Source organism: Apium graveolens, chromosome 8 (assembly GCF_009905375.1).
Source record: "Apium graveolens cultivar Ventura chromosome 8, ASM990537v1, whole genome shotgun sequence".
NCBI classification, from domain to species: domain Eukaryota; kingdom Viridiplantae; phylum Streptophyta; class Magnoliopsida; order Apiales; family Apiaceae; genus Apium; species Apium graveolens.
Genome location: NC_133654.1, coordinates 265,581,022 through 265,602,051, shown reverse-complemented (window position 1 = coordinate 265,602,051; position 21,030 = coordinate 265,581,022). Strand labels below are relative to the sequence as shown.

General features: G+C 34.0%; 2 protein-coding genes across 4 annotated transcripts; one reads left to right on the top strand and one right to left on the bottom strand.

The window, feature by feature from the left end:
* Positions 1 to 272: 272 nt before the first annotated feature.
* Positions 273 to 4,820, top strand: LOC141677487 (cysteine-rich receptor-like protein kinase 2). 3 transcript variants are annotated; one of them, XM_074483451.1, is made up of 8 exons: positions 273 to 420; positions 1,675 to 2,534; positions 2,671 to 2,784; positions 3,001 to 3,140; positions 3,267 to 3,477; positions 3,584 to 3,818; positions 3,934 to 4,084; positions 4,171 to 4,820. In XM_074483451.1, the coding sequence occupies exons 2-8, from the start codon at positions 1,775 to 1,777 to the stop codon at positions 4,510 to 4,512; spliced, it is 1,953 nt and encodes a 650-aa protein (XP_074339552.1). In that variant the 5' UTR covers positions 273 to 420; positions 1,675 to 1,774; the 3' UTR covers positions 4,513 to 4,820. The 3 variants fall into 3 exon arrangements, with proteins under 3 accessions (XP_074339552.1, XP_074339550.1, XP_074339553.1); XM_074483449.1 differs by having other exon boundaries at positions 275 to 420; positions 1,596 to 2,534; XM_074483452.1 differs by having other exon boundaries at positions 310 to 420; positions 1,727 to 2,534.
* Positions 4,821 to 5,030: 210 nt separating this feature from the next.
* On the bottom strand, positions 5,031 to 11,196 carry LOC141677488 (homeobox protein knotted-1-like 6). Its single transcript, XM_074483453.1, has 5 exons — positions 10,572 to 11,196; positions 10,157 to 10,279; positions 9,791 to 9,905; positions 5,456 to 5,694; positions 5,031 to 5,379 (listed from the first exon to the last, which is right to left on the bottom strand). Exons 1-5 carry the CDS (start codon positions 10,875 to 10,877, stop codon positions 5,221 to 5,223), a joined length of 942 nt encoding a protein of 313 aa, XP_074339554.1. The 5' UTR covers positions 10,878 to 11,196; the 3' UTR covers positions 5,031 to 5,220.
* Positions 11,197 to 21,030: the final 9,834 nt, after the last annotated feature.

The following is a 21,030-nucleotide window of genomic DNA, read 5'->3' as shown; positions in this document are numbered from 1 at the left end:
CATAATTAATAACATTCTAAAAATAATATGCTAACATGTGAACATGCATGATATGTACTCTCACAAATTAAAATGGGTGGAACTTATTATTGACAAATCCATATATTTTGAAGAATTTCGAGAAGATCACGATTGAATAACCCAACTGATTAAGAGTTTATCCCGATGTTCTGTTGACCACTAAACTTAGATTTGGCTGGTAAATTATTTTTCCCGGGCAGACAAAAAATAGTCAAACGACCTTCAAATTTACCCAACCGCGTCTTCAAATTTTAACAAAAAAACAAGTCTCCTACATCATTTTCCTACTCGTTTCCTCTGTTTTTCCCATAATTCTTTCATTTTTAACCCATCCCCATCTCTTTACTCTCAAGCTGCTGATCACACACACACACATACATACAAGAACAAGAAAAGGAGGTAAGAACTTATAGCACATCATCGATCATAATTCATAACAACATGATTCTTTTCGGTTTGCTTTCTATTTTGTAAGTAGTTACTTCATGTTTTATGTATGTAGTTGTTATCTTATGTTGTTCTAGTTTTAAATTTTTAAGGTTATAAGGTGTTCGAGTTTTTTTTTACTTTCTTGATCAGTTCTTGATTTCCATGTCATCCTGACAAAATTTTCCGCATGATCTGTGTATATCTTACCCTGCTTACGTAGTATATGCGAGACGAGTGAGACTTAATTAGGGTTGTCCACGAACCGAGTCAAACTGAGTCGAGCCGAACGAGTTTGAGCCGAGTTCGAGCCGAGCTCGAGTCGAACATCCTAAAGCTCGGCTCGAGCTCATTTTGCTTAACGAACACTTTTTGGTGTTCGAGCTCGAGTTAAAAAATGAGCCGAGCCGAATGAGTCTTTACCGAGTCGAACTCGAGTTTATTCGCGGACAGCTCTGTTCGTGAAAAGCCCTACTTATTAGTAAAATTTATTTTTTTACACGGGGAAATGCATTTATTGATTTTATGCAAGTGAAACAAAAAATAATAAAAATGGTTATTGATAACTAGATAAGTATTGCTTTTAAAGATTCCAAAGAGGCTGATGTAGCTGGTGCTATGGGAGTAGATGAGATGGGTTTTTCATCTTTTTGACATTTATTTAGTGTAGGTAGGTTGTTTCTGTGTAGCTGTAATTCAGTCAATGGTGATTGCCACCTTTTTAATTTGATTATGACCTTCATCAATCTAATTGTTCACTTTATATATTTTTAAATGTTTCTAGATGATTTATTTCCTTTTCCTACATTAGTAGTAGTATATGTTACTAGCTCTATCAGTAATGTAATGTTTCACAGCTAGCTTCTCGTTTATTAAGAACGGTATTGTATGCTGCAACATACGTTGACCCGACCCTTATATATGTGACATGTGTGAGTTTGTAATGAGTTGAATGTCATGTTTTTAACAGGGCACCTGCCATTTTTGGCATGCAGTACTGCAAGTCTGCAACTGTCCATGAGTAAACTTTTGAGCAAGTGAATCAAGAATTTGATTGTTTTCACACACTGCCTTAGTTCACTTTACCTGAAAAGTCCTGGAAATAGTTGAATTCTAGTTTTAAAATTGTTTCTTGTTATGCTTTACAGATTGTAGTCTCATATTTTGCAACCCCACTTAATTATTTAAGGTGGCACATCTGAATTGCTCAATTATGTGTGTTTCCAGTCAGTTTCACTCAATTTTTGTTAAAAAAATTGGTTTCTGCTATATTATAAAGGAAGCATCTACAGAATCAATTTCGGAGGAATCCTAAGAGACTTCTAGAATGATGAGGACAGTTAATTTACCGACTATCCTACTAGTTCTTACCACAGCTATACTGTTAATAAATGGATCAGAGGGAGATTCAAGATCTAAATTGGTCGAGATCAAGTGTGGGAAGATCGCAGAGTTTAATGCATCAGTCTTTGTTCCTAATTTTGTTGCTACGATGGAAAATATTAGCAGCCAGATGCGAAGTTCTGCTTTTGGTGTAGCAATTACCGGGAGAGGGGTGGATACTAACTTTGGACTTGCTCAGTGTTATGGTGATCTTTCTTTACTTGACTGTGTGTTGTGCTATGCTGAAGCTCGAACTCTACTTCCTCAATGCTACCCTTACAATGGAGGTCGAATATACCTTGACGGTTGCTTTATGAGGGCTGAGAATTACACATTTTTTGATGAATACAAAGGACCTGAAGATAGGGCAGTTTGTGGAAATGGCACTCGAAAGAGTTCTAAATTTCAAGAAGCTGCAAAAGCAGCTGTTTCACAAGCAGTTTCAGATGCACCAAATAATCAGAACTATGCTCGTGTTCATTTTAAACCACCTGGAGGAGGTCAGAATGACTCCACATATGTGTTGGCTAATTGCTGGAGGACATTGAATGCGAGTTCTTGTAGGGCTTGTCTTGAAAATGCTTCTTCTTCAATACTGGGATGTTTGCCTTCGTCTGAGGGGCGAGCGTTAAACACTGGATGCTTCATGAGGTATTCTGACAACAACTTTCTTAATCCGATACCAGGAAGTGGAAGTTCAAGAGGTAATTATTGTTGTTTATTCCATGCTTAATTTTAATGTTAAAAATTTAGTATGTCTTCACCCTCTGGATTGTAGTCTTATGTAAAAGTGGTGCTTTTGGTAGGTCTGATCGCGGTGTTTTATTTGTGGATATGCAGGCACAGTTGTAGTGATTGTGGTTGTCAGCATTAGCTCTGTGGTGGTTTTGGTTGTAGGCGTAGTTATTGCAGTATACATATGGAAGCACAGGAGAATACAAAAGAAGAGAAGAGGTGTGAATTTTTGCATTTGATTTTGAGTCACAAATTTTGTATTCTAATATTAGGATAATAGCAGTGCAGTTCTTTAGCCATAAAATGAAACTGAGTTCTGAAAGAAGTCAGATGGTATTTTTTAAAAAGCTAGCACCTCTATATGAATCTTGTGATCTTGTAATCTTGTAATCAGGGTGATAATTTGGTGTATTGCCTTGTTCTGTACATTCTCAGGTTCAAATGAAGTGAATAAATTGGTGAAGACTCTTCATGACAGTAGCTTGAACTTTAAATACTCAACAATTGAGAAAGCCACGGGTTCTTTTGACGAAGCCAACAAGCTTGGGCAAGGAGGTTTTGGGACAGTTTATAAGGTATGCTAAGATGAGAATCTTAATCCGGTGCAAAAATAGAATGTAGATATAGAATGAAATGTCTTAATAACAAAAAATCCGATTTTTCAAGAATTCTGTCAGTATTAAAGTCTATCTTAAATGCAGGGAGTTCTGGCAGATGGACGAGAGATTGCAGTCAAGAGGCTTTTCTACAATAACAGACACAGAGCAGCGGACTTCTTTAATGAAGTTAACATTATCAGCAGCGTTGAACATAAAAATCTTGTGAGGTTACTAGGATGCAGTTGTTCAGGGCCCGAGAGTCTTCTTGTGTATGAATTTTTGCCACACAGGAGCCTTGATCGGTTCATCTTTGGTAAGTTCTTGTAATTTTGACCTCATTAGATGGTATAGAAGGTTTTTAGTACTTTTTGGTCTCAGAAACTAAGATGCAATTATTATATGGTTCTAAAACTTGACAGACTCAAACAAGGGTAAAGAACTAAACTGGGAAAAGAGAGATGAAATAATTATTGGAACTGCTGAAGGTCTAGTTTACCTACATGAGAACAATAAGGTTCGTATAATTCATAGAGATATTAAAGCTAGCAACATCTTGTTGGATTCGAGGCTCAGAGCTAAAATTGCTGACTTTGGATTAGCCCGGTCTTTCCAAGATGACAAGAGTCACATTAGTACCGCCATTGCAGGAACATTGTAAGGATAAGAAAAATCCCGATATTTATTTACTATGTAGAAGTTTATGATATGTCAAATTGAAGCATGACCAAAGATATGTTTCTAACTTAAACTGATGTTTACTAATCTGTAGAGGATATATGGCACCTGAATACCTTGCCAATGGCCAATTAACCGAAAAGGCAGACGTGTACAGCTTTGGGGTGCTCTTACTAGAGATTGTTACTGGAAGGCAAAACAACAAGGGCAAAAGCTCGGAATTCTCAGACAGCCTGGTTACAGTTGTAAGTCGGTTACATTCTTGTTGTGTATCTTCTGTAAACTGCCCCAAAAGGTTCTAATCTCTGGCGTTTTTCTTCTAATGAAACAGACATGGAAGCGTTTTCAACAAGGAAGCATTGAAGAGATTCTTGACCCAAACCTAATGCTGCATGATTACCATCGAATCAATGCAAAGGCAGAAGTTCTAAGAGTGGTACATATAGGACTACTATGCATCCAGGAGGCTGCATCACTAAGACCTTCAATGTCAAAAGCACTACAAATGCTGGCAAAGAAAGATGAATTCCTTCCTCCACCAACTAATCCTCCTTTTATAGACGAAAAGACCATGGAACTGAACGACACGAGTGAGGATCCATTTTACCCTCAGAATGGTACTAGTTCTGCTTCAATTGCTAATGTCTCTCACAGTTCTTTCTACCCCCGGTAATGCCTTATTTCTACAAACTAGATGTACTGTCCACATATCATACCAAGTGAAGTGTTAGAGATAAAACCATTAAGAGTAGAAATGCGCGTGGACTTGGCTTGTCAACATTTGGCACGTGATCAGGATCCGAGACCCTGCTTTCAAGTGAGACATATCGGTTTCTTATCAGGAGATTCGAAAAGAAATCTGAGTTGTGTTGGAAAACCATTTTGTAGAAGGCTGGCAGGATACACTAAATACAATCTTTTGGTAAATATGAGCAAACAAGTAAAAAAATGACAGCTTCTTATTAATTATTTGTGAAATTCTGCAGCTGTGTTCATTTCATTTTTGTCAGGAACATTTTACATTTCTGTATTGTAAAAAGCATATTCTTGATTTGGGCCTAACAAGAAAGCCCTATATGTGAAAAGCCCAGGAATTTATCAGTACTAAAACAGGCTTTTAGTTTTAGGCCATTTACATTGAAAGCCCATGTTATACTACTTTGCAAGACAAGTACTTTCTGCTGTGCTACATTTGCAATGTTAACTTTCACATGTTAAGAAACTGATATTAAGGGCACAATCAGTACTCTTCATAAAAGAAGATGACAAACTTGTTTAAATTAAGCAATCATTAAGAATTTACAAACACAGGACAACCAGCTAAATCATGATCAGATTACATTACAGAAACATATTTGAGTATCTGCAATATTCACCTGGTTTAGTCATCAGTGTAAAATTGTCCCGAAATACTATCCATAACAGCTAACTGCATATCTTCTGATGGTTTCCAGTGCCTCTTCCTCTGGTTTATAAACCAGTTATTGATTTGCTTCTGATCCAGCCCCGTCGATTCAGCCAAGAATACTTTGTCGGTTTCCTGAACGAATAACGTGATCGAGGTTACAACATATCGAGTTTTGATCTTGAATGAGCATAATGTAGCATTTTCTTACAGTGGGATAAGGCCATTTGTAGTGCACATTCCACCATTCCATTAGTGCTTGTCTTGCTTCTTTCGGTAGCTTCCCTTTCTTCTTCTTTTTCGAGAATTCGAGTTTGAGTGAGCTTATGTGACTACCGAACTTCCTTAAGAGTCTGTCTTTGAGTTCTCGATCTTCACTCCTTGTTTGCCCTTCTTGAACATCTACCTCCAGTCCACTAAGTTCATCGTCTGATGATACAACATTCTCATCTGCCAACATAGCTATTATTGTAAAAAAATTCTTGAACAAAGATTAATAAATAAAGTTGAGCAATGCAACCGAGCGGATCATGGGATTACAATCCGGCTACAGGGGATAAGAATCAGATTCTAATACATTTTTGTATCGAAACCTCATTCTTGTTTCCGTTAACCGATTAGGAATCTCGTCCGCATTCATGATATTTAGCAAAAAAATCATAACAAAAATTAAAAAATAACATCGAGCAATGTAATCGAGGTACCGTTTGAATCATGGTATCATAATCTCGTTAACGGGAACGAGAAAAAGGTTCTAATCATTTTTATATTAAAACCTTATTCTTATTTCCGTTAACGTATTAGAAATAACATGATCCAAACGGCACCGAAAAATACGAGAAAAGTAGGGACTGTAGAACAGGGCCCGCAAAGATGCATGAAGGCTAAAGGATACAGATGAAGTAAAGGAGAGCAAGAAAAATAAAGCCAAGATTGACAGCCACTACTAGTCAGCTACAGAACTTGAACAGTGTGTGCAAGTACCAGTTGAGTAGGAGTCATGTGTTTGAGTTGTGGCCTGTGTTTAATTTGCTCCCTAAAAAAGCAGATGCCCAGCGCAAAACGCGGGAGTCTTATCTGCTGTTTCATCACCGGATCAACCGGGCTAATTTCCTTAATAATCATTTAACATAATCCCGTCTGTCCCGGGCTGAGCAAAACCGAATTCATAATCCTATCTATTTTCCATGTTCATCTTCTAGACCCATCAAACAATAACTATTGGTATTTGGTAATATGCATGCACAAGTCTGTGACCATGACATTAGTCTGAAACCATTAGGCCCGGAGTAGAAATGCATAAGAAATCCGAAAATATAAGGCCCGGAGCATAGCCATAGATGCATAAAAAATCTGAATCCGAAACAGTAACTAGTTGCAGACCTTTTTAAGCATTCTAACATGAAGAACTAATACAACACTTTTTCATCATATATGCTCTCTTTTTTGTTCATTCACTAAAATATTGTCCTGAAAAATGATTTGATGCCCAAAACTGTCCTGACCAGTATGCACAGTTTGCCTCTAGTAAAATTCATAAATCGGAAATGCATGCATTTTTTAACTTATAAGTTACTTATAAACTGTCTCTTTGGTTATACTTATACTCACCCTTCCATGTTATTGTGATTACTTTGGGCAACCCTAGGTACACTAAACTTATATGCATGTGTAGTATTACTGCATGGCTAAAATTTACAACACAGATGTTCTATATCTACCTAAGTCTATCTGTGATGATGTTCTGTGCTGCATTGGCACAAATCAGAGAGCAATGATCCCGAAAATGCACTTAACAATCCCAGAAATATAAACTTATAAGTTACGTAGTGTGGATACACGATCAAGACCTCGTAAACTTCAGAGCCTACCATACTTCCGAAGGGAGTTATAAGAAAACATGCATAATTTCATATTCTTTTGCATCTTTTGCTTTATGAAAAAAGAAATATTGAGTGAAGGCTGAAATGATGAAGATGAGGATAATAAAAAACTAATTAGACACTTATAGCAAACAAGGACAGACCACAAAGTTGATCAAACGATAACAGACAGGTAATTAAGATCTAATCCCAGACTTTCCACATGACTATATGCTTAATATTGTACCCAAGTGGACATCTGCTATTTTGTCTAAGAATCTTTGGATTCAAAACTAATATTGTTGTTAACCAATTAATCAACTAGGTACTTAAGAAATCAATAAGCACAAAGTTGGGAAAAGAGATCAAAAGTAAGCTCGTTAGAAAAGTTAATCTGTACTTAGAAGCAATTAACAACAATAGTTTCCAACCATAACCAACTTCACTGACTTAGGAATCATGGCTGCTTTATTCATCACCTCAAGTCCTCAACTACTTCAGACTTCAGATATTGAATTGTATAATTAAAGCGGCTTTGATGTCATAGAGATTCATACTTAACATGTGTAATCAAATAGAATACAAGTTAAGCATGCAACAAAGCAAAACAACAAATCTTAACTGTACTTGCTAGCCAGAGTCATAGCTATAAAGTATAATGCAAGAAGCTCTGAGCCTTTCTATAAAGTATATTATAAGGTCATAAGGTTGTTATTCCTTGTTATCTCAAAACCAGGATGCAAGTAAAGATTACATTACTCGATTTTAAATTCGAAAGAAGGTATGCCTCAGTTTTGCAGATTGCCTGACCGTAAATACTTACTGGCATCAGATTTAACCATTTTGTTACTCAAGTATTTATGCATGCCATAACCTTGTCCGTCCAAAATAACAATCTTACAGTTAGCCAGTTCCGATGATTTCCTTGTATACATTGTTCAATAAGAATTGTATAAAGTTACCACATTCTATCGCTAAAGAGCTGTAACAAATGTATGAAGAACTCACAAAAAACTGGAGCTCAACTCATAAAAATTCGAGGGGTATGGTCCACAACAAACATATGTTACAGCATATCATATCGTGATAAAAGATCAAGGACTATTGTACATGCACCTAGGGTTTATGGAGTGTATATATATATTGTATATTTTAACAAGGCACAATTGTCACAACCATTTATAAACAGTACAACTAGATATTCAAATCTCTCAGAACAATCACTGTACTGTTCCAAAGAATGGTGAGAGCAGGAAACCAAGCTCAACACACAACTATATTTTCTATAGAAACACAAATGCGCCCACACTTATAAGTCAGAAATACGTACATTTTACTTGCACAGATAATGGTCATTCATTAAACCATTTTGTTTGTAGAGTACATGTGTTTGTGTGTTTATTTAAGTGCAAACGGAACCAAGAATTTAAAATGACTCGAGAGTTTATTTTCACTGATTATACAAAATTATCCCGGCTCAAAGTAAAACTAATAATAATTCTTATGAACAAAATGGGATTCAAATTTTACGAATTTATTCCGGTCAAGTGTGTTTTGGTTTAAATTAGACTCTTACTGCAAGTTTATCAAGTCTTAATTAAAATTATGTGTCCATAGCAGCCTAGCAAGTCACCACTGCTTACATATATACAGCAATACTTAGTACCTTCTATATAATATTAGCTTGAACAGATACTCACCACACTTTTGTCTATAAAAGAAGCTACTATTAAACATATATAGCATGATCTCCCCATTGAAATGTCAAATCAAATCTTATGGTTTACTTTCAAGTTCAGTTTTCCTGAACCAAAACAATTAGTACTTGGTTGCCAGAAGATAAGTTCAGTTTCACAAAGATCTTATACTCTTTAACATCGTGTATCCTAGGAAGAACTTGAATTATCGTCTCCAAGTCATAACTAACTCTTATGGTTAGAAACGGAGAATGGAGAGTGAAAAAAAAAATTCGCCGACTTGAATTATCATCAATTTTATTTAAACCCTAACTTATCTTCAAAAATTAGTAGAATTCTTCTTATAAAGTATTTTGAACTCAAATCATTCGAAATAATAGTAATTAACTAAAACAAGAAAGAGGTTACTTTCTTATGTACAAACAAAAAAAGAAGCCTAATAAAGAAATATAATGTACATATACAGATTTATAATAACATAAACAAACGTATTAATGTACATATAAACTGCAGGTAGATTCAGAAAATGTCTGCATTTCACAAAAGAGTCTTACTTTTCCATTCTAGGGTTCATGGAGTACATTTTCCAGTACTTATACATGTGTGTGGGGGGAACTTATCTACCGTCATCATTGGATGGGATACAGTTTTCATTGTGGTAGTTCTCACCTGCCGCAATGAAACATTGCACATTGCGGCCGGTGTATCGTATCCAACATTGGCTCCTGAAAATTTTCCTATATATATACTCACATGCTGACAGTAAAATGTTTGTTATATTTAAGTCAGAAAAATCAAGAACTCAGGCCAAACCTAGAGCACTAATTCCACACCTGCACTTTACTAAAAAAACACATGCCCACGCTAATATGCACAATCTCGCATGCTATCTTACGCCAAGAACAAATACAAAATAAATAACTCAAATTAACCAAACATACCGAAAAAAGGACTAGAGTGGATATGTAAAGCAATTTAAATTTATACCTTTGTTTATGAGATTGCCAAGTTGAGTTTCGATATTATTTAGGAAAGTGCTGGCTTCACTAAAAGGCCTTGAAAGATCAGATTTGTACTTGATCAATATGTCACAATAGGTTTCCTGCATAATTACACATCGATCGTAAACGTGTTAAGATCTTGTGTCAAGGAGAACTGGTTATTTAACACGGCACCAAAACTCTCGTATTGCGGAGAATTGGTTATTTAACACGACACCACAACATAATTTTGCGGAAAGAATAAGAAATTCGATAAATCTTAATTAAAAATACAAACATTCGTTGTTACCATGAGCGGAACAACTAAGAAATTCGATAAATCTTAAATAAAAATACAAACATTCGGTGTTACCATGAACTCGTCGAGCTCGGGATCGGCTCCAATGCAAGTAGAAGAAGCATCATGCTTGCTATAAACATCATTTTCTCTCCGGATTTCATCTAACAAAGATGCTATCTCCGGCGGAGCTCCGACCTTGAAATGAAATATTTCGAATAAGGCTATAAAAATGTATTAAAATATCTATAGACCACAAATTAAGTACAAACATAAAAATACCATGATCAACATGCAATCAATAATTTATAGTTACAAAAAAATAATCTCGGTTTAATCGGATCATTAAACAGTGATGGAACCGGTATTACAAAACAGTTCTTAGTTACAAAATTTAAAGTAACTAAGAAATTAATAATATCGCTTTAACTGGATCGGTAAACAGTGACGGAACCAGAATTTCAAAACAAACCGATGTCTAAAGGATCACCTTTTGACATTCGATGTAAGCATGAAGCAATTTCGGATACGAAGGATGAGATATAATCCTGGCCTTAATAAAACTAGGATCATTATTAGCATCTTCTCCTTGATGATAATAACCTTGTCCAGCACTATTTTTACGAGTAATCGAAGCAGCTTCTGATATAGCTGAAGCTGCAGAAAACAGCTCATCTGATCCGTAAACCGGAAACCTGTGTGAAGAAAGCAGATTCTGGTATTCCGATGATTGTATCAGCATGTTTTCCGGGGACATCACGTAATTATCAGTATGGTGACCGTACAGCCCATCCATTTTCTCTGCACCAGCTAACTAAACCTAAATACAAACTTAAATATATACCGTTTCGAAAAACTCCGTAAACTACGTTAATAATGTCTGTATCGTACAAGATTGACAACAAACACGATCTTTAAAATAAACACTGATAAATATCGAATGATTCTATGAAATATATTATATGTTTATGTAACTTTGATGAAATTTATGAGATTAATTATATGGTTCTGGAGGATGAAAGTGTGGAACAGACAGGAAGAAACAGAAGGATGCTGAAGAACAATAAACATAAACTTTTCAGTCATGGGATAGCTAGCTAGCTTAGAAAAAAAGATCATTCTATTTCAACTGTTATATATTTATTTATATATCTTGCTTTTTTGCCCTTTCTTTTTGCTTTAATTCGTATGTTTTCATTATTATTTTCGCACTCAGCTACTTCAAATTATACAGAACGCCCCGGTATAGTAACATGCACGTAGATCTATTTTTTGGTGTGATACTTGTAGAGCTGTTCGCAAACCGTGTTCGCAAATCGAGTTGTTCGTAAACAAGCTGAGGCTTAGCTCGTTAAGGGTTCGGTTCGAATCAGTTTGTTAAGAACTCGGTTCGGCTCGATTCGTTAAGGGCTCGAGTTCGAGCTCGACCACAAAACTATATTCATTAAAAACACGAGTTCGAGTCGAGCTTTTGGCATGTTCGACTTGAAAGAACCGAGTTCAGCTCAGAGCTCGAGCCGAGCTTTTGCCACATATATTTATTCTATTAAATGGGGTGTATATATATATATATATGGAGGTGTTCCCCAAGCCATCGTTGGATAAGATACGGCTACCGCAATAAAACATTGCGGAAGCCTGCAATGAAATATTAGGAATGGTGTATCTCAGCCAAGTTGGTTGGGGATAATTTGTTGTTTTGAATGTCGGATTGATTAAGTTATTTTGCGGGTCGAATTTAGAATAAAAATGTTTCGCTAAAACAAGAGATCAACAAGTAGGTAATTAATTTACAGTTGTAATACATATTGTCATTTCACGTTTATTTCTCTGCACAACATTGTAGTTTAACCTGAACTAAGCATCATTAAAGTGAGTATAATCTTGCTCTAATTTTCTTGTTATAGAATTAAGTTGAAGATGATATTAAGTGGATTTTCGAAGTAGAATCCACTGTTGAAGTGAAACTATTTGTTGAAGCTTGCATGCAGTAGGCATTGTAGCCCTTATAAAATGGGTTATGGTGAAAAATATTTATTTTTGAGTGAAATTACTCAAAATACCAATTTCAAAATATATGACTAAAAAAATTGTTTTAGTTACGTATTTCTTACTTGGGCAAGTAAAATACGCATTTGAGAATGTCAGAAAATTACCAAAAATACGTATTTTCAGTTTGGATATTACTTTTGAGATACGCATTTGACAAATGCCTATTATAATGAAAAATTGGATATCCATTTGACAAATACGTATCTAGTAGAGAATAGGATATCCAAATAGCAAATGTGTATCTCGTCATTTGCTGTCGGGGTATTTTCGGTCATTTACACCAAAAAAATGTTACATTTAACATTCTTTTTTACAAAATCACCCAACTTGCATTATCTTTTTTTAAACAATCTTATATGCTTAGAGAATGGAATTAATTATCTAGTTTTTGGAGATAAACGAGAATCAAAATATGGTAGTAAAATGGATATACCTTTGCATTACTGTCGATTTTGGTTTTAACTAAAGTGTCACATTTTCTCCAATAGTAATACGTGTTTGTATTAAAATTTAACAAATACATTCATTAATAAAATATAAAGTAAATTAAACTGGGAGGACTTTTCTATTTTAGGTTTTCTAAAAATAAAAAAGAGCATCAAAGAACAAGATACTGGTACTCCCTCCGTCCCTAAAAACGTTTCCTATTTGTGTTCGACACGTTTGTCAATTCACATTTTTAATTGTTAATATCTTTGATTTTGTATTAGTATTAAATATAAAAACTTCATTGTATTAAAGTAATTATAAATACGAATCCAACAAAATCACTCATGAAGATTTTTGATATTATAGATTACACGTAAATTAGTAGTCAATCACTTATCGTGAACAGTAAAAAATCAAAAAATGTAACGTTTAACGGGACGAACGGAGAGTACTAATTATCAACTTGATAAAGGCCGGTGATGATCGGAAAAGATGAAATTACAGGTTTGGCCTTGAATGTAATGAGCAAGCATAAGTGACTACTGATTGATTGATTGATTTGGTTGAAAATTTTTGACAGGTAAAAGCTGAATATAAATGGGACGATTCAAATAAAAGAAATAATAATTCATCAAACATTTTCAGTACCCCTGCCATATAAATTCAATTTCAGAGAGTGACCTCCTTTGCTTGTGTTCGCCAAAATAAATTATGTGGGACCCTGACACCCCCAACCCTAGCTTTAAAACTATTCTAGAAGCTTAATAAGGAGTAAGGAATAATAATTTAGTAGTAATATTTGATCATATGCATTGTTCTACAAAATGAAAATCGGTATTATTTTAAAAAATGGAAATAGATATTGTTCGGTAAAGTAATATTTCATTGATTAATCGGATAATCGGTAATTAATTAGATTGTTTAATCTAAGCATTAATAAGATATTTTTAATAAAATAGAGAAATAATTGCAATGATTAATGGGTGATAAACAACAAACGCACCATTCGGGGAGATTTGCCCAAAATGTCTATAGGCGGGATGTTCCGCCCTTTTTACCCACTGAATACGCATGTGGGGGATGCAGACTCAGATTTTAAAAATTTAACAAAGTATTCACATTTTGTTTTTTTTTTAAATACGCATGTTGAACATGCGTATTCTTTGTAAAAGCAAAATTGAATACGCATATTCAACATGCGTATTTTTTGTTAAATTTTAGAAGGTTGAATACGCATCCCTTAAATGCGTATTTTGCGAGTATTATGGGCGGTTGGCGCACATCAAGTTATTTTGGGTAGTTGAAGGTGAAAAATGGTGTTTTTTGGCATTATTTCATGATTAATCGGATTATAAAAGCGAATCGACAGAGTATGTTGGAATGATTAATCGGGTAATTAATCAGTAAAATCGCTGATTTTTAGAATAGAGATCATGTGAGATATGCTACACAAAAAGAATGCTAAAATTTGTTTTTCCAAATTTATAAGTATTAGGGGTCCTTTGATTCAAGATACGGTAACTCCTTCCGCTTCTCCCACATAAGGGTTGGAATCAAGAATCGGGTTAGAGTGGTATGGGTATCTGGTATCATATCTCATATAATGTGTTTGGTTGAGTGCTATAATAAATATTTTTAATTTAAAACTTGTTAAGTCAATTTATTTTAATTTAATTAAATATATTAATTATATTATTATTTTATTATTTTTAGGTTCGTAGATTTATTTTAGTACTAAACATTTATATTTAATTGCTTAAATAAAAATTAAAATAGTGAAATAAAAGTTAATAAACATACCCATCCCTCATATCCACCTCCCTACCTTAATAAAAGTTTTAAGGGGTTTGAAGAATGGTTATGAAAATTTATTTTTCTTACCAAATGTCAGGTATGGGGTTGGAATGACTGAAACTCGTACCAGATTTCAGAATGTGGCGAACCAAACAACCCCTTAATGTTTTATTTATGTAAATTATATTACTTTATTATAGGATTTTTATTAGAGTCTTTAAGAATAATATCTAGTAACATAAATAGGTCCCCAAGTCTATTTTTAGCTCACTCACTTGAAAATTCAAAATGATGGTGAGAGTTCAGCTAATAATTGAATTTGTTTTGATAAATTTATAGAACTAAAAGTTATCATAGCTAGATATGTTTAAATTAGTTATCCCCCCAAGTCAAATAAAGGTCATAAAACCAGCCGCAGCCTCAAATGGTGCATGCATTGCTTTTACTAATTATCTTGTTTAGTAATCCTAGTCAAAACTGTATAACGTGGCTATGATTATAAGGCTAACGCGTTATAATTATCATCTTAAACGAATTTATACCTCCTTTCTAATAGCATCTCCAACGGCGTTGGTTATAATCGTTGGCTAAATTGGACATGTAAGACATTATGTAAAATTTGTCGAACATGTAAGACATTTCGTTTCAATAGTATTGACTATATTGATTGGTTATAATTTAAAAATAGAATGTTATTACTCCCTCCGTCCCTCCCAAATGTTTACATTTGGGTGGGGCGCGGAGTTTAAGAAAAATGATAAAGTAGTGGAGAAAAGTTGAAAAAGTGAGTAAAGTAGTGGGACCGATTAATATTATATGTATAAAGTGGGTATAGTGGAGAAAAGTAGTGGATGTAGTTAATTTAAAAATTATAAAAACTTTACTATTTTTGGAAAATTTTGAAATGTAAACAATTGGAAGGGACATCCCAAAAAGGAAAGTGTAAACAAATGGGAGGGACAGAGGGAGTAATATTTTAGATTGTTAAAATAGAATATATCAGTTCAATATGGTAATAAATGATGTACAATCTTTCTTACAGACCTGTAGAGGTTCGACAAATTTAGCCATCCATAGGAGGTTGACTAAAATTATAGACAACAGCTGGGTATGGTTGGAGCATGTGTTTTTAGAGAGGTTGGCTAAATTTTTTATTTTTAGTATATCAACTCACATTTTAGCTAAGGGTTTTGAATGATTGGAGATGCTCTAAGCAGTTATTAAGTAATGTAATTAAAAAAACTATTGCTTAGTTGACTTCTATTCACGTAACTCGTCGAGTATTAGGCCACGTTTGGAACCCTAAAAAGTCTGTTGTCGCCCTAACAGAACATCTTATCGAGATTTAAAGGGTTTTTGAATTAGTAAATTATTAGCCAGATAATTAGGGTAGGCCCCAGGGGTTCATTTCTGATCAAAAAATTGTTGAAAAGTTTGTATATATCTAGAGACTGGTCAACTATACAAATATTGTTCGTATGCTTCTCTGAGTCTTTGCTAGAGTGCTAGGTTCTTGTTTCGAATCATGATAACGGCTCATTTAAATTTTTCTCTGGCTAAATACATATCTACCTTGTTTTTGAGTTTTAAAACTTCGATATTTCGTAAATAAAACGAAACACATTGTTTTGAGTTTCAAAAAATTGATATTCCATATATAAAATGAGGGTCAACCAATTAATCAATCAACCGTAACCAGCAAATACCTTTTACGACAGTGTCAGAGGAAGATATACCGTACACACTCTTATCCTTAATTTCAAAGAATGAAGAGGATGTTTACTCAAAAAACTCCGACTTGTGTGTGCACAGATATGTGTGTTCTAGGTATAAAGTGATGTATAATGATGCATAAAAATATGTAAAAATAAGCGAAATAATACATTACCCCATGGTTTTTCCACATGGGACTTAACCTATGACGTAAGAACCAAATTTTTCCTTAATTCTTAATGTCTCCGTATTAAAAACTCATACTTGTTGTCACATCCAAGATTAAGCCGCAAAATTTTCTCTTGATTACAATTAACATCGGACACAATAATTAAGGTTTCGCTCAACCCCTTGTACTATTTGAAATCGACAACTGAATCGAGATATTGTCGAAAATATGATACTACGTATAATTGTTAAGCGAATAATTTAACAAAACCCTAAAACGCCGACTAATGCGATTCAAAATAATATTACATTAATAATTATTTTTTTATCGTAGGTAACCCATTATGAGTTAAAATATTGCGCATGCTAAGAAAGTGTGATAGATAAGTTGTAAAAATTTGATTGGTGGAGATTTTTGTGCATGCAGGGGGTCAATCATTATTAATAAACTCTCCATCAATCAAATTTTTACAACTAATCTATCACAGTTTCTTAACATGTGTCCATGGGTACACGCTAGAAAAATCCTTAATATATAATCTAAGTGTTATTATTTAAATTATATTTTTCAACTGGTAGATACTTGTATAAAATGATCACACGAGTATACGAGGAAATTAGACGAGTAACAAATTGTGCTCTAATACCTTTTTTAATAGCAAATTCTAATTATACTAACATATATTAGCTAAATTTGCAATTGTAACATTTTAATTTCACGATTTTTGTACTTTTCTAGAAAACTTTATTGTATCAGGAATTAAATGTGTTATAAAGTAACTAACGTAAACACGTGTTAATTATCAATATAAACTCTCGTATGTTTACACATAGTTGTCTTGATTGCTTTCACAAAATCTTTATATACTCCATCATGGTTGTAAAAATCGGTAATCGGTACTAATCGGTTTAGGTACCGATTATGGATTAATCGGTAAATCGGGGATTAATCGGAACAAAAATCGGATATATTTAAATATTTTAATAATATTTAATATATTTACCTTATTTATTATGAAATATATAATTCAAAATTAATTTATAAATATTAATCGGATTTCACAAAATAGATCGGCCAAATATTTTTTAAGGATTAATCGGGGATTTTTTTAAAAATCGGGGATTTTTAGAACACGACTCCATTACGCTAATTGTACACGATAAAACAGATTTGAATTTCAAGGAAACAAATGACAGAAATTAATTACTATTTCATACATTTTTTTTTACTTTTAGAAAATTAAGTTAAACAAGTCCGTAGAACCCTCGGCCTGTGGGTACTTTGCAAGAGTTTTCTTCAAAAAGTTTGACATTACGGAAGAAAAAACTGATGTTACCACCAATAATAGTTAGTGTGTACAACAAGATGAGATGCTAACTCAATGGACTATGATCGTAAATAATTGTCTCCCGTCTAACATTTTAAGATGGTAGAGAAACGACTGAATACGATTTTATATTCTTATTTTTTCTCAATTGTATGATACGTTCATTACAATTGACAGCAATATAATTAATACCATACGGAGGTCGGATATTTAAATTAAACAACGTGGAAGGACTCAAATTCAATTCTCTTTCTAAATCGAGCTCGAATCTGAATTGCTGTCTAAATCGAACTTTGATATCATGTTAAAGTATTGTATAAGACCATATTAAAGTATTGGGAGAAAGGAAAAGTAGGGTTTTATTATTTGTTCTCGATTACACTATAAGAAGGCGTTATATAATCAATAATCAAACAGTAGTAAAGGAAAACATTATAAAAGGAAACTATTATGATAATAAAATTATCCCATAATAATAATGTTATATATGTGTGTGTTTGTGTTAACCCTGATATCTTCGAAAAATATTCAAAAATGTATATGAACGATCATTGTTAATTTGTTATGAATGAATGCACGAAAAAATGTTAAAAATAACAATTTTTTGGTGCAAATGACTGAAAATACTCATTCTAGAATTTAATGGCCGAAAATACCAATTTGGATATGCATTTGCCATTTGGGTATCTTGTTTTGTACTAAATACGCATTTGTCAAACGGGTATCCAATTTTTTTATTTTTTTTTAAGATACGCATTTGGCAAATGCATATCTCAATTATAATATCCAAACTACAAATGCGTATCTCTAGTAATTTTCTTAGATACCAAAATCTTAAATGCGTATTACACTTAACTAATTACAAAATGCGTAAACAAAACGGTATTTTCAGGCATGTGTCCAAAACTGGGTATTTTTCGGTCATTGCACACCAAAAATTGGTGTTTTTAAACATCGCCGTGAATGAACGGATTCAAGTAGACGGTCATAATAGTATGATGTTATATTAACACTCTTCGAGAATAGTCAATATATATGTAAAATGGACCGGACACATATTTATGCATTTGAGCTCTACTTGGAATACTATGAAAGAATATGTCCATTGTCCGGTTTGTCATCGATTGTTTTGTTAAAGAAGTATATTTATGTTGGGTGCTCTCCAGAATGCGTCTAATAAAGCACGATTTCCTAGATAAATTTTATTATCTCATTTGCTTTGGCTTTAGATCCCCTGTTATGATTCGATGTCCCGGACATATCATTTTTTTCAATGGTTAAATATGTTACTGTCAAATTTATAAATGTGAACTAACAATCACTAAATAATAGTTATAAAACTTGATAAAGATAGATGAAATCTGAAGAAACAACAACATTATAATTGTTGTGAAAAAGATGATCAGTACAATAACTCTCGTATCCGTAAAATTTTAATATATTCTTTCTGGCTTGTTCTCTATATATTCTATCAACTAGTACATTTCTTTCAACTAGATCGTAACAACTTTTGCCGCCCTTTTTTTATTCTTTTGTCAAACTATCTCTGACTACTTGTTTTTGGAGTTGAGCTGAATTGTGAAATTCTGTTGGGCCTGTTGAGTATGTTGGGTTGGATCTCCGTAACATCCCCTCAAGTTAGGGGTGGAAAAATAATTGCAAACTCCGAACTTGGAGAGTAGAAATTGAAGTTGGAGAGCAGAAATTGAAGTTGAATAGCAGATAGTGCTTTTGTAAACAAGTTTACAGGTTGATACTTAGTAAACACATGAGCTGGAACAATGACACCCTCCTGCAATTTTTCCGGTACATAATGACAATCAATGGCTATATGGTTAGTGTGTTCATGGAACACGGGATTAGAGGCGATGTTAATTGCAGATTGATTATCACATAACAATTGTGCAGGGATTTTAATTGGAAGATGTAATTCAGAAAACAAAGCCAATAACCAAGCAATTTCACACGAGGTATCAGCCATGGACCTATATTCGGCCTCAACAGTAGAGCTGGACACATTTGGCTGCTTTTTACTTTTCCATGAGATTAAAGAAGAACCCAACAGAACACAAAATGCATTGGAGACATCAGTAAGATCTCCATGCAAGAATGCATTGGTAACATCTAGCTGAGTAATAGTCCAGTTGAACATAGCAGCCAGTGCAAGAACTAATCTGAGGGTAGTCATCTTTGCCACAGGAGCAAATGTCTCAAAATAATCTAGTCCCTCTGTTTGAGTAAAGCCTTTTGCAACCAAGCGAGCCTTATACCTTTCCACTGTACCATCAGACTGATATTTGACCTTGTATAACCATTTACAACCAACAATTTTCTGGTTAGCGGGTAAAGGCACAACCTGTCATGTGTTATTGACTTCTAAGGCAGCAAGTTCAACATTCATAGCTAAACACCACTCTAGAGAAGCAAAAGTTTGTTTACAAGAGTAAGGTTTTGGAATTTTTGCAACAGTGGCCACAAAATGATTATATTCTGAAGAGAAATGATTAATAAGTTCTGCAGTTTGTGGTTCAGCAGAGAAGACCACAGTACTAACAGATTTATTAAACATTGAGGGAAGATTAGTGTAATCAGAATATTTAAGAGGTAAAACCTTGTTCCTAACAGGTCTGGAAATAATAGATAGCTTAGTAGCTTAGGAGCAGAGCAATTCAATAACTTTAAGAGCCATTTTCCCTTTTTTGATTATTCTCAAACTCAAAGGAGAGGATTATTCTCTTTACCAAGGAGTGATGGTATTATGATCACTTACTGATGGAGTATCAGAAGAAGGAGTAGTCACAGGTGAAGGACTGTGATCTAAAGAGGGAGTAGATACTAATACAAAATCAGAAGGATCAAACAAAGGGTCAAAGTTTGTTGAATTAGAGGGAACAGGAAATAATTGGGAAACAGAAGACTCAATATATTTGAAGGGAAATTCAGTCACGACAAAATGCATATCCCTGGAGATAAAGACTTTTCTAGACTCAAGATCTAACACTTTAAAACCTTTCTTAGCATAAGGATACCCCAGAAAGACTCTTTTAATTGATTTAGGGGCAAACTTGTCTTTGGACTGAGGAGTACTAGTGGCATAACACAAAAAACCAAAAATCCTAAGATCAGTATAATCAGTAAGTTTATCATACAAAACTTCAAAATGAGATTTTCCTTGAAGTAAGAGGGTTGGTGTCCTATTAATCAGATAGGTTGCAGTGAGAATACAATCCCCCCAAAAATGTAAAGGTAAATCGGAGTGGAATCTCAAAGCCCTAGCAGTATTCAATAGTTGTCTATGTTTTCTTTCTACCTTCCCATTCTGTTGGGGAGTGTATGTACAACTAGTTTGATGAAGAACCCAGATTGGCCAAACAAGTACTCAGAGATTTATTAACAAATTCAAAACCATTGTCAGATTTAAGTATTTTGACATTGCACTTAAAATGATTCTGAACATAAGTAAAG